Raw genomic sequence first — 13551 nt, 5'->3', positions numbered from 1 at the left:
CCTTGCCCTTCAACACGCAGTGGTTCATGCAAGATGGAGCAAGGCCACATACTGCAAACACTGTGTTGGAGTTTTTACACGAGCATTTCGACACGCAGACCATTTCACTCAGATTTCCAGGTCGCTTCAACGACGGACATAATTGTCCCCAAATAGTCCAGACCTTAATCCATGTGACTTTTTCTTTGGGGGTACCTAAAGGAAAAAATTTTCCCGAAACGTCCACGTGATTTAATGGAGCTCAGAAGACTTATTCTTCAAGCTTGCAGTGAAATTACGGAAGACATGTGCCGTAGGGTAATCACTGACGTCTATCAAAGTAGAGACTGCATTTATCGACTGTGGATTGCATTCCACAGAAGGAATAAAGTGCCAGCCGTTTGTGCCAGCTTTGACACTTGGTCACCTGTCATACATTCTATACGGCGTTCAGCGCATCTACCTGTTTTTGAATATGATCTTCAAACGCTCCCCTCCCAGATCCCAGTCCATTATTTAAGTACGACCTGGCTGGACAGTACTAATGTCAACGTTGGCTTTAATCGTCTCGTTCAAGCACAATGGCCGGGTTTTCTCTGTGTATATACCGATGGCTCCAAAATTCCGCAAGAACAGTGTACAGGATGCGCTTTTTTCTGCCCTCAGATCCCGATCCGCAAAACCTTCAAACTGCCTACGAGCACTTGTATTTTTACGGCGGAGACAGTGGCAGTTTTGGAAACACTTAAGTTTGTCCCTAGCACTTCCTTCCCCAAGATATTGATAGTATCTGACTCGCAAAGCGTTCTTAAAAACATTCAGTACAGTCGATGGAACAAAACAACCAACAGTTATATCTTGGATGTGATATCTGAATATGTTCGCAGCACACGCACGGGCCGGACGATCCATTTGTTGTGGGTACCTTCCCACTCTGGTATCCTCTATAATGATGAAGTTGATGCATTAGCCAAACAAGCGGCAACCTTAGGCACCGTCCTGGATCTGCACCTTCATTATACAGACTACTTACGTGAAGTGAAGGATCACGCAATACAACAATGGCAGGAAATGTGGAACGTTTCTCAACAGACAAAAGGCGGTTATTACGTAGTGCTACAACCTCGGATTCCTTCACAGCCGTGGTTTATGAGGACACATCTGGACCGATCCACGGTTTCTACGATCATAAGACTCCGCTTTAATCATGCCTCTTTCCCACAACATCTACATCGGATCAACGTTTACAGTTCACCAGCATGTGAGTGTGATCCTGAGTCGGAGGCTGATGTCAACCACATCTTATTTATGTGCCCCAAATTTGAACGTGAACGTTTGTTCTTTATGAAGACATTGCTGAGTATGGGCTACCATCTTCCTCAATCAGCTTCTTCTCTTTTGTGTACTGAAGACGTTCGTCTATATAAAGTGATAGTTAACTTCATCAAGAGTACTGGTTACAATCTATAGGTTTTAATGGTGTACATAAATTATAAATATGTCTTGCTGATGAAGATATTTCAGAATTGGTGTGAATTGTAAGCCAAGACACTTTTAATTGTTTTCCAATTCAATTCAATTATTAAAACATTATGTACAAAACTGTAACAGTTAAGCTTTTTATTCTGGTAAATATGCATTTCTGTATTTGTTTATTCAATTATGTGTACATTGTCACTATGTGTTGCCGATGGCTAAATTGAGTACACACTCAAAGGCCAAATAAACAAAAAAAAAAGGTGGACATATTGAGCACGTGCTGAGTTAGAACAAATCTCCATGGACACTTTTTTTTTCACTAGCTGCTTATATTTTATGACCCACCGTCTAATTTCTTATGGTGGGTCGTATGTTGCCACTTAGCCGCTGTGACTGGGTCCGGGGTCCGGAGTGACAAAGTAACACCACCCCGGCTCCCGTCCCCACGTGGAGGCGGGCTCTATTTGTTTAGATCCATTTGATATCTTTTTTTTGTGTGCAGCATTAGAAAAACTTATAACTAATACAAAATCAAGTACGATATTAATAAACAAAACGAAATTAAATATTTAGAAAGAAGGAAGGAAGGGAGAGAACTGAATAGAGAAGGGATAGGTATAATATTGCCTGTCACCTGGTTGTGGGCGGCGGCCCGGGTCTTGGAATGACCCTCAAGACACTGGCCGTCGCTCACCATGCCTTTAACATCTACCATCCTGAAAATTAACTTCACTAGAAGAGATTACAGTACGTTAAAGCTAGAAACTAAGACTAAGACCTCCATGTCCAGCCTGATAAATTATTTACGATATACAATAGAGAGGTAACTGATTTTGTGCTTGGCTCAAAGTTGCTAATGAGAGGGTACTTGTGGTAAAAGTACAAGGTTATTACAAATGACTGAAGCGATTTCACAGCTCTATAATAACTTTATTATATCAGATATTTTCACAATGCTTTGCACACACATACAAAAACTCAAAAAGTTTTTTTTAGGCATTCACAATTGTTCGATATGTGGCCCTTTTGTGATTCGGCAGACATCAAGCCAGTAATCAAGTTCCTCCCACACTTGGCGCAGCATGTCCCCATCAATGAGTTCGAAAGCATCGCTGATGCGAGCTCGCAGTTCTGGCTCGTTTCTTGGTAGAGGAGGTTTAAACACTGAATCTTTCACATAACCCCACAGAAAGAAATCGCATGGGGTTAAGTCGGGAGAGCGTGGAGGCCATGACATGAATTGCTGATCATGATCTCCACCACGACCGATCCATCGGTTTTCCAGTCTCCTGTTTAAGAAATGCCGAACATCATGATGGAAGTGCGGTGGAGCACCATCCTGTTGAAAGATGAAGTCGGCGCTGTCGGTCTCCAGTTGTGGCATGAGCCAATTTTCCGCGGGCTACGCGTGAAACTTGCCTGCACGCGTTCAACCGTTTCTTCGCTCACTGCAGGCCGACCCGTTGATTTCCCCTTACAGAGGCATCCAGAAGCTTTAAACTGCGCATACCATCGCCGAATGGAGTTAGCAGTTGGTGGATCTTTGTTGAACTTCGTCCTGAAGTGTCGTGGCACTGTTATGACTGACTGATGTGAGTGCATTTCAAGCACGACATACGCTTTCTCGGCTCCTGTCGCCATTTTGTCTCACTGCGCTCTCGAGCGCTCTGGCGGCAGAAACCTGAAGTGCGGCTTCAGCCGAACAAAACTTTATGAGTTTTTCTACGTATCTGTAGTGTGTCGTGACCATATGTCAATGAATGGAGCTACAGTGAATTTATGAAATCGCTTCAATCATTTGTAATAGCCCTGTAATAAGGTAATGACGCTAACGGTTTGTGTTGAGCCTACAAGGCTCCTAGTAGAGTCCATCAGGCGCAGGCACCTCCCGGCTCCGCCGACAACATGACCTGGACGGTGGTTTTCCCCGATCTACCACGGACAGCTCTTCATTGTAGTACGCTCCTGGAAATTGAAATAAGAACACCGTGAATTCATTGTCCCAGGAAGGGGAAACTTTATTGACACATTTCTGGGGTCAGATACATCACATGATCACACTGACAGAACCACAGGCACATAGACACAGGCAACAGATCATGCACAATGTCGGCACTAGTACAGTGTATATCCACCTTTCGCAGCAATGCAGGCTGCTATTCTCCCATGGAGACGATCGTAGAGATGCTGGATGTAGTCCTGTGGAACGGCTTGCCGTGCCATTTCCACCTGGCGCCTCAGTTGGACCAGCGTTCGTGCTGGACGTGCAGACCGCGTGAGACGACGCTTCATCCAGTCCCAAACATGCTCAATGGGGGACAGATCCGGAGATCTTGCTGGCCAGGGTAGTTGACTTACACCTTCTAGAGCACGTTGGGTGGCACGGGATACATGCGGACGTGCATTGTCCTGTTGGAACAGCAGGTTCCCTTGCCGGTCTAGGAATGGTAGAACGATGGGTTCGATGACGGTTTGGATGTACCGTGCACTATTCAGTGTCCCCTCGACGATCACCAGTGGTGTACGGCCAGTGTAGGAGATCGCTCCCCACACCATGATGCCGGGTGTTGGCCCTGTGTGCCTCGGTCGTATGCAGTCCTGATTGTGGCGCTCACCTGCACGGCGCCAAACACGCATACGACCATCATTGGCACCAAGGCAGAAGCGACTCTCATCGCTGAAGACGACACGTCTCCATTCGTCCCTCCATTCACGCCTGTCGCGACACCACTGGAGGCGGGCTGCACGATGTTGGGGCGTGAGCGGAACACGGCCTAACGGTGTGCGGGACCGTAGCCCAGCTTCATGGAGACGGTTGCGAATGGTTCTCGCCGATACCCCAGGAGCAACAGTGTCCCTAATTTGCTGGGAAGTGGCGGTGCGGTCCCCTACGGCACTGCGTAGGATCCTACGGTCTTGGCGTGCATCCGTGCGTCGCTGCGGTCCGGTCCCAGGTCGACGGGCACGTGCACCTTCCGCCGACCACTGGCGACAACATCGATGTACTGTGGAGACCTCACGCCCCACGTGTTGAGCAATTCGGCGGTACGTCCACCCGGCCTCCCGCATGCCCACTATACGCCCTCGCTCAAAGTCCGTCAACTGCACATACGGTTCACGTCCACGCTGTCGCGGCATGCTACCAGTGTTAAAGACTGCGATGGAGCTCCGTATGCCACGGCAAACTGGCTGACACTGACGGCGGCGGTGCACAAATGCTGCGCAGCTAGCGCCATTCGACGGCCAACACCGCGGTTCCTGGTGTGTCCGCTGTGCCGTGCGTGTGATCATTGCTTGTACAGCCCTCTCGCAGTGTCCGGAGCAAGTATGGTGGGTCTGACACACCGGTGTCAATGTGCTCTTTTTTCCATTTCCAGGAGTGTATATGTTCCTTTCAGATTGTATTGACAATAAAGTTTATATTCGAAAACAAAATGGTAACACATTTCGTGCGCCACCCTGTAGTTCGATTCGTGTCGCCATTATTAATGTGGAAGTTGCAGTCGTGTGAAATAGGTGGAATCTGGTCGGAGCGAGCTGCAGTGTGCAGGCGGCAGTGACTGACCGTTTGCGCTCGCCCTCCATGAAGACGACGGTGGCGAGGTCGGGCACGTCGGCGCACTGCAGGTCGGCCGGCGGGCTGTGAGGCAGCTGCGGCGCCATCCGCAGCACCTTGGGGTAGCACGCCTCCGCCGCCACCACGCCGCGGGCCCCCACCTGCGGGCAAGCCGGCCACGGCGCAGTTACGTGGGCCGCCGCTCCTGCGATCCAGCACGAACAGTTGTTGTTGTTGTGGTCTTCAGTCCTGAGACTGGTTTGATGCAGCTCTCCATGCTACTCTATCCTGTGCAAGCTTCTTCATCTCCCAGTACCTACTGCAGCCTACATCCTTCTGAATCTGCTTAGTGTATTCATCTCTCGGTCTCCCTCTACGATTTTTACCCTCCACGCTGCCCTCCAATACTAAATTGGTGATCCCCTGATGCCTCAGAACATGTCCTACCAACCGATCCCTTCTTCTGGTCAAGTTGTGCCACAAACTTCTCTTCTCCCCAATCCTATTCAATACCTCCTCATTAGTTATGTGATCTACCCATCTAATCTTCAGCATTCTTCTGTAGCACCACATTTCGAAAGCTTCTATTCTCTTCTTGACCAAACTATTTATCGTCCATGTTTCACTTCCATACATGGCTACACTCCATACGAATACTTTCAGAAATGACTTCCTGACACTTAAATCAATACTGGATGTTAACAAATTTCTCTTCTTCAGAAACGCTTTCCTTGCCATTGCCAGCCTACATTTTATATCCTCTCTACTTCGACCATCATCAGTTATTTTGCTCCCCAAATAGCAAAACTCCATTACTACTTTAAGTGCCTCATTTCCTAATCTAATTCCCTCAGCTTCTCCCGACTTAATTAGACTACATTCCATTATCCTTGTTTTGCTTTTGTTGATGTTCATCTTATATCCTCCTTTCAAGACACTGTCCATTCCATTCAACTGCTCTTCCAAGTCCTTTCCTGTCTCTGACAGAATTACAATGTCATCGGCGAACCTCAAACTTTTTATTTCTTCTCCATGAATTTTAATACCTACTCCGAACAGTATCTGTCGGTAAACTGAAGAGGGAGCGAGCGAGTCCCCACTCTGCCTACCCAGCTACGTCACGAAGCGCTTCTACAGGCTGTTTCACAACGTAGTATCGGCCCTGACAAAAGAAGAAAATATAAAAATGCAGTAAATGAAGCAGGCAAAAAGGAATACAGACGTCTCAAAAATGAGATCGACAGGAAGTCCAAAATGGCTAAGCAGGGATGGCTAGAGGACAAATGTAAGGATGTAGAGGCTTATCTCACTAGGGGTAAGATAGATACTACAGTAAAGTTAAAGAGACCTTTGGAGAAAAGGGAAGCACTTGTATGAATATCAAGAGCTCAGATGGAAACCCAGTTCTAAGCAAAGAAGGGAAAGCAGAAAGGTGCAAGGAGTATATAGAGGGTCTATACAAGGGCGATGTACTTGAGGACAGTATTATGGACATGGAAGAGGATGAAGATGAAATGGGAGATACGATACTGCGTGAAAAGTTTGACAGAGCACTGAAAGACCTGAGTCGAAACAAGTCCCCGGGGAGTAGACAACATTCCATTACAACTACTGATGGCCTTGGGAGATCCAGTCCTGACAAAACTCTACCATCTGGTGAGCAAGATGTATGAGACAGGCGAAATACCCTCAGACTTCAAGAAGAATATAATAATTCCAATCCCAAAGAAATCAGGTGTCGACAGATGTGAAAATTACGGAACTATCAGTTTAATAACTCACAGCTGCAAAATACTAACGCGAATTCTTTACAGACGAATGGAAAAACTGGTAGAAGCCGACCTCGGGGAAGATCAGTTTGGATCCCGTAGAAATGTTGGAACACGTGAGGCAATACTGACCTTAACACTTATCTTAGAAGAAAGGTTAAGGAAAGGCAAACCTATGTTTCTAGCATTTGTAGACTTACAGAAAGCTTTTGACAATGTTGACTGCAATATTCTCTTTCAAATTCTGTAGGTGGCGGGGGTAAAATACAGGGAGCGAAAGGCTATTTACAATTTGTACAGAAACCAGATTGCAGTTATAAGAGTCGAGGGGCACGAAAGGGAAGCAGTGGTTGGGAAGGGAGTGAGACAGGGTTGTAGCCTCTCCCCGATGTTATTCAATCTGTATATTGAGCTAGCAGTAAAGGAAACAAAAGAAAAATTTGGAGTAGGTATTAAAACCCATGGAGAAGAAATAAAGACTGAGGTTCGCCGATGACATTGTAACTCTGTCAGAGACAGCAAAGGACTTGGAAGAGCAGTTGAACGGAATGGATAGTGTCTTGAAAGGAGGATATAAGATGAACATCAACAAAAGCAAAACGAGGATAATGGAATGTAGTCGAATTAAGACGGGTGATGCTGAGGGAATTAGATTAGGAAATGCGAGACTTAAAGTAGTAAATGAGTTTTGCTATTTGGGGAGCAAAATAACTGATGATGGTCGAATTAGAGAAGATATAAAATGTAGACTAGCAATGGCAATGAAAGAGTTTCTGAAGAAGAGAAATTTGTTAACATTGGGTATAAAAAGAACTTGGAAGAGCAGTTCAACGGAATGGATAGCGTCTTGAAAGGAGGGTATAAGATGAACATCAACAAATGCAAAACGAGGATAATGGAATGTAGTCGAATTAAGTCGGGTGATGCTGAGGGAAAAGGAAATGAGAGACTTAAAGTAGTAAATGAGTTTTGCTATTTGGGGAGCAAAATAACTGTTGATGGTAGAAGTTGAGAAGATATAAAATGTAGACTGGTAATGGCAAGGAAAGTGTTTCTGAAGAAGAGAAATTTGTTAACATCGAGTATAGATTTAAGTGTCAAGAAGTCTATTCTGAAAGTATTTGTATGGAGTGTAGTCATGTATGGAAGTGAAACGTGGACAATAAATAGTTTGGACAAGAAGAGAATAGAAGCTTTCGAAATGTGGTGCTACAGAAGAATGTTGAAGATTAGATGGGTAGATCACATAACTAATGAGGAGGTATTGAATAGAATTGGGGAGAAGAGGAGTTTGTGGTACAACTTGACAAGAAGAAGGGACCGGTTGGTAGGACATGTTCTGAGGCATCAAGCAATCAAATTAGCATTGGAGGGCAGTGTGGAGGGTAAAAATCGTAGAGGGAGACGAAGAGATGATTACACTAAGCAGATTCAGAAGGATGTAGGTTGCAGTAGGTACTGGGAGATGATGAAGCTTGCACAGGATAGAGTAGCATGGAGAGCTGCATCAAACCAGTCTCTGGACTGAAGACCACAACAACAACAACATTTGTCATTTGTCAAATGGCGCGGCAGCGTTGCCACCACAGCCGGCGTAGGGATGCGCTGCGTCTGTATCACAGGTGAACTTCGGGGACCTATTCAGCAGTATGTATGAGGCATGTTCAGAAAGCAAGTGCACTGTGATCACCACGGGATGTGTGTTTTTGTTTTCTGAGTGTTGATAACTCTGAATGGTAGGGAGAAATCCCCTGGCCAGAATGAGCATTGCAAGAACACAGCATGTAAACTCCCATCGTAGTGTCCAGTTCGGTGAAAGGTATCGGCAAGAAATCCCTCCACGTGAGCTGTGATCCGTATCCCACTCTCGGAAGGAATAACACCTACCTAATTTTTTTCGCGAATCAAATGGTTCAATTGGCTCTGAGCGCTATGGGACTTAACATCTGAGGTCATCAGTCCCCTCTAACTTAGAACTACTCAAACCTAACTAACCTAAGGACATCACACACATCCATGCCTGAGGCAGGATTCGAACCTGCGACCTTAGCGGTCGCGCGCTTCCAGACTGAAGCGCCTAGAACCGCTCGGCCACCCCGGCCGGCCTTCCGCGAATCAAAACAGTTTACGGCGATGATATTATCAACAGAACGAGTATGTTTAAGTGGTGTAGGGAATTTAGTGGAGATAGGGCAAATATCATGACTAACAGAGGAGTGGAAGACGTTCCATTTCGACGGGTGGGTTGGTGCAAAAAATCGAGGAAACTGTTCTCGAAGACCACTGATTGACAATGGGTAAAATACCTGTAATATTTCCACAACTCTGCAGAACTCTCTTACGCGAGACACTCGCAGAAGCCCTGGGATACAGGATACTGTGCTCAATGTAAGTCCCAAAACACCTGACAAAGCAGCGCAAGAAAAACTGGGCCAATAGCGGCCGCGAGTTTCTTGAGCAATTTGAATTGGTTGGTGAGGATTTTCTGAGCTCTACGGTTCAGAATAAACGTGAGCAGCTTGTTACAGGCCTCAGACAAAAAGACAGCTGCCACAGTGGAGCGACACCAATTCTCCATCTGTTAAAAAATTCAAAACCACCATTTTGGCCAAAAAGTCGTGGCCTCAGTGTTTTGGAACGGAAAAGGCATAATTTTAGTCGAGTTTCTGTCTCAGGGAGATACCATCAACCCTTGTGAGATTTTAAAAGAAACTCAAAAGTAGCATTCAAAACAAAAGTGTGCTGACAAAAGAAATGTGCTTGTTATGTGATGACATCTGTCCTCACTCACCCTTAGCCACCAAGGCACTGGTAGATTCCTTTGGTCGGCATGTTTTGAACCCCCGCCTCCCCCTCCCCCCCCCCCCCTCCAACACACACATACACCCATATTCCCCTGACTTGGCGCCTTCACATCATCATTTTTTCATCTCCCTGAAGGCACACGTGAGCAGAATTAAATTTTCGACCCACGAGCAGGTGCAAAGGAAGGTTCTGAAGTGCGGGAATGAGTTGGTGGGAGACTTGTTTGAGGACGGCATAAGGAAGTTTGTGCTACGGTTCATTACATGCACTGAAAAGGATAGCGATTATGTGGAAAAATATTCAACAACTATATCAACAATGTCTTGAATTTTTTTCAGATACACTTTTTCTATAGGAGTATGAACATCCCGCAAACTCATATTCTTTCTTAACAGTACTAATCTACATTATACGACGGAAATTCGAAAAGAAAGCTACACTCGCACTCCAAAGGGACTCACACTACTTTTCAGCACAGTCACCAAGTCTCTGTAAAGAACAGTCAGCATGCTCTACAGATCGTTCAACTCCTCGATGATAGAAATCTACTCCTCCATCACGGAGCCATTCGAGAAACACTTTTTGAAGATCCTCATCGTTCGAAACTCCACGGCTGCTGTGAATCACTTCCTCGATTTCGTCCTGTATATTGTAGTCGGCGGTCGATGTCGATGGCCTTCCCTCCCAATTAGATTAACCCTCGTCTGTGTGGCCTAGTTCAAATTATAGGCACCAGTTCACTATGGCTGAATGTGATACTCATTTGCCCCATACACAGCCAGAGTCTCATGGTGAATCCGTGTGCAATTTCAGTGCTTTGCCGAGAAGAATCGTACTGTCCTGCGTACTTCAACTTTGAGACCAAATGAGGTGGCACAGTGGTTAGCACACTGGACACGCATTCAGAAGGACAGTGGTTCATGTCTGCTTCCGGCCGTCCAAATTTATTTTTTCCATGATTTCCCTGAATCGCATTAGGTGAATACCAGAACGGTTCTTTTGAAAGCACATTGCGTTTTTTCTTTTTTTTTTTTGTCCAACCTTCCTTAATCCCAGCTTGTGCTCCATCTCTAGTGACGTCGTTGTCGACTGGTCGTTAAACCCTAATTTTCTCTCCTTTTCAACTGTGTAGTAAGTTTGCAGTTACCACACCATTTCACTACAACACTGTGATGAACCTGTTAACCATACCACAGTGGCATTGTGTCGGAAGGGAACTCAGATCATATATTCTCTTCTGCCAATTTACCACTCTTGTTGCAAAACAGACTTACTGTGGGATGACATTTGTAACTTACTGTATGACATGAAGGAAAAGTCTAACATAACTGTATTGCATTAATTTAATCACTAACATATGTTACCTACACAGCTTTTTGGACCATTGTCTTAACTAAGTAATCATCATTACTCAGGACATTACTTTTCATCACTGCTGAGTCTTATTAGACCCATTCACAAAGAAAGCATAAACCGCTGTTTACAAACAATGCGGCTCTCTATCACAGAATAGAAACAAAATTTTGGACTTTGACCGACTCCAGTCGTGTATAAACTGAAAACAACCAACAGGGTGATCTTACTCTCGTTATCACTAAGTGGGAAGAGTAAGGTAACCACTTTTCCAGGTTTTTACTATTTCCTGAAATACTGTCAAGCAGATCTTACAGTTAGCTGTCCTTGCAGGCACTGACAGTCTCAAAATCGGTTAGGGAGTATTACAGCTCAGGATGGAAAATAAAATGTGTTTTATTATAAACTTAAGAAGTTCAGATTTTTGGATAGGACAAAAGTTCCTGATATGCTCCGTAGAACTATGGCACACAATAAAACGTCATGATACATTGGTTGGAAAGTGTAGAAACACTATTGTCTAAATATAAAACACATACATGAATTGCCTGTGTGATAATATTCAATTTTATTACACACAGAAAAAAATCACGATGCAAACACATGAGAAAACTAACAAGAACAGTAAGAGCAAAAACTATAAAAAGTGAAAGAAATAGTCCACAACCCAGGGTGTGGTGCCATGCGCCGATACTTTTTGGCCAAGGAAGGTTACTGCAGGTTCACTGACAGTCAGTCAGTCTCTATTGCACTGCCCTTATGTGATGTTCATATAATTCATCATGTTAGGAAATACTAGTCTGTCATCAAAGTAAGTGAAGGAAAATGAAGTCCCCTTACGACCCCATCCAAAACATGTTGCCACATCTGTGCCATATAATTAAATCCAAAAAGCATCGGTTAGTTGACTATGTCACTCCCAACAAGCCACATCCCACTAAAGTGCAAAGTACTGGGCATACAGGTGAATTCAAACTTGATAGCACGTCCAGCTAGTATATGGATGGCTGGGTGTGATGTACACATACCTGTCCTAGGTGACACAGCTGATTCTGGGAATGGAGGCCAGATTTGCAGCAGCAAGGGAATTCCTAGATTTTACCGCCAACTTCCGAAGGTGCCACGCTGTGCGAATCTCGGGAAAAGTGCTAGAGAGACCCTTGCAACGATCCAACAAATGTTTGGGGGACAGAGCATGAGCCATACGCGTGTGTTTGAGTGGCATGTTCGGTTTAGGGCCGGCCGTACAGACGTCGAAGATGATGCTCACACTGGAAGGCCCGTTAGCCGCACAACGCCAAACATTGTTGCCAAATTTCAACAATTGGTTCGTGCGGATCGACGTCGAACCATTCAAGACCTTGCGGATGAAGTGGGTATTGGTTATGGGACATGTCAACGTATGTTGACTGATGAATTGGGCATGCATCGTGTCGCCGCAAAATTTGTGCCGAGGATCTTGGTTGCCGATCAGAAGGCACAGTGTGTTGAAGTGTGCACGGATCTTCGTCACACCACATCTGATGAACCAACCTTCTTGTCACGGGTTGTCACTGGCGACGAGAGCTGGATTTACGGTTATGACCCAGAGACAAAGCAACAATCGTCCCAGTGGAAGAGCCCGGGATCTCCAAGACCCAAAAAAGCGAGACAGGTGAAGAGCAAAGTGAAGAGGATGATCATCGTTCTCTTTGATACCAAGGGAATTGTGCACAAAGAATTCGTCCCACCCAACCAAACAGTGAATTCCGCGTACTACTGTGACGTTTTGCGACGGCTCCGTGAAAACATGTGGCGACGACAGCCTGAACTTTGGCGTCAAGGGCACTGGCTGCTGCGTCATGACGACGCGCTCTGTCACACGTCCTTGCTCACCAGAACTGACATTGATACACAACTGTGAGCGGTCTCACAAAACTTTCCCCACTCCACAGTGTAACCGCACGAATTGCACAATACCGTGACCTGCTGTTCAGGCTTGCTCAGACCAAACAGACTGTCATGCTCGCCAAAATCGGCATGTAATGTGGGGCATCCCCGTACCATGTGCTCTGCTCCAGTCATACACAAATAAGTAAGGGCAGATTCGATACATTATATACAAAATCGATATCGGTACCCTCACAAGTATAATCGTTCCCTCACGCCAAGTTGCATCATTGGGTTTCTAGTTTCCGCCTCTAACTGTAATGTAGTCACGCTCTGTCAACTGCACTGTTTCTTTAACTTTTTGTGCTCTGTGATCTTCCTGTTCTTGTTAGCTAGCTAATATGTTCATATCATGATTTTGTGTGTGTGTGTGTGTGTAATAAAAGTGAATATTATCACATCGGTAATTTGTGTATGTGTTTTATGTGTAGAAGTTCGTGTTCCTACATAATTCGTGACCCTGAAGAAGAAATTATGTGTTCCAGATAGCTACCCAGTACCAAACATCTAGGAATTTCACATGTGTTCTGGGGTGGGGGGAGACAATTTTTAATGTGTTACATTGCTGAAAAGATGCCAATGACAACCAATAACATATCTAAAACTACAATGATAATGCCTGTTTGGACTGTATGAGTTTTTGAGTATGCTTTTTGGGGTTAAAAACGCGGCCCAGATGTG

General features: G+C 45.2%; 1 protein-coding gene across 1 annotated transcript in view; it reads right to left on the bottom strand.

The window, feature by feature from the left end:
• Nucleotides 1-13551, bottom strand: part of LOC126092643 (medium-chain acyl-CoA ligase ACSF2, mitochondrial-like) — a 270564-nt gene that overhangs the window by 161438 nt on the left and 95575 nt on the right. The window contains exon 4 of the mRNA XM_049908366.1: nt 5024-5175. Within this exon, the coding sequence (XP_049764323.1) occupies nt 5024-5175 (152 nt within the window). The remainder of the gene's footprint in view (nt 1-5023; nt 5176-13551) is intronic.

Source organism: Schistocerca cancellata, chromosome 7 (genome assembly GCF_023864275.1).
Source record: "Schistocerca cancellata isolate TAMUIC-IGC-003103 chromosome 7, iqSchCanc2.1, whole genome shotgun sequence".
NCBI classification, from domain to species: Eukaryota; Metazoa; Arthropoda; class Insecta; order Orthoptera; family Acrididae; genus Schistocerca; species Schistocerca cancellata.
Note: the sequence above shows the minus strand (reverse complement) of the source record. Positions and strands in the feature narration are given on the sequence as shown.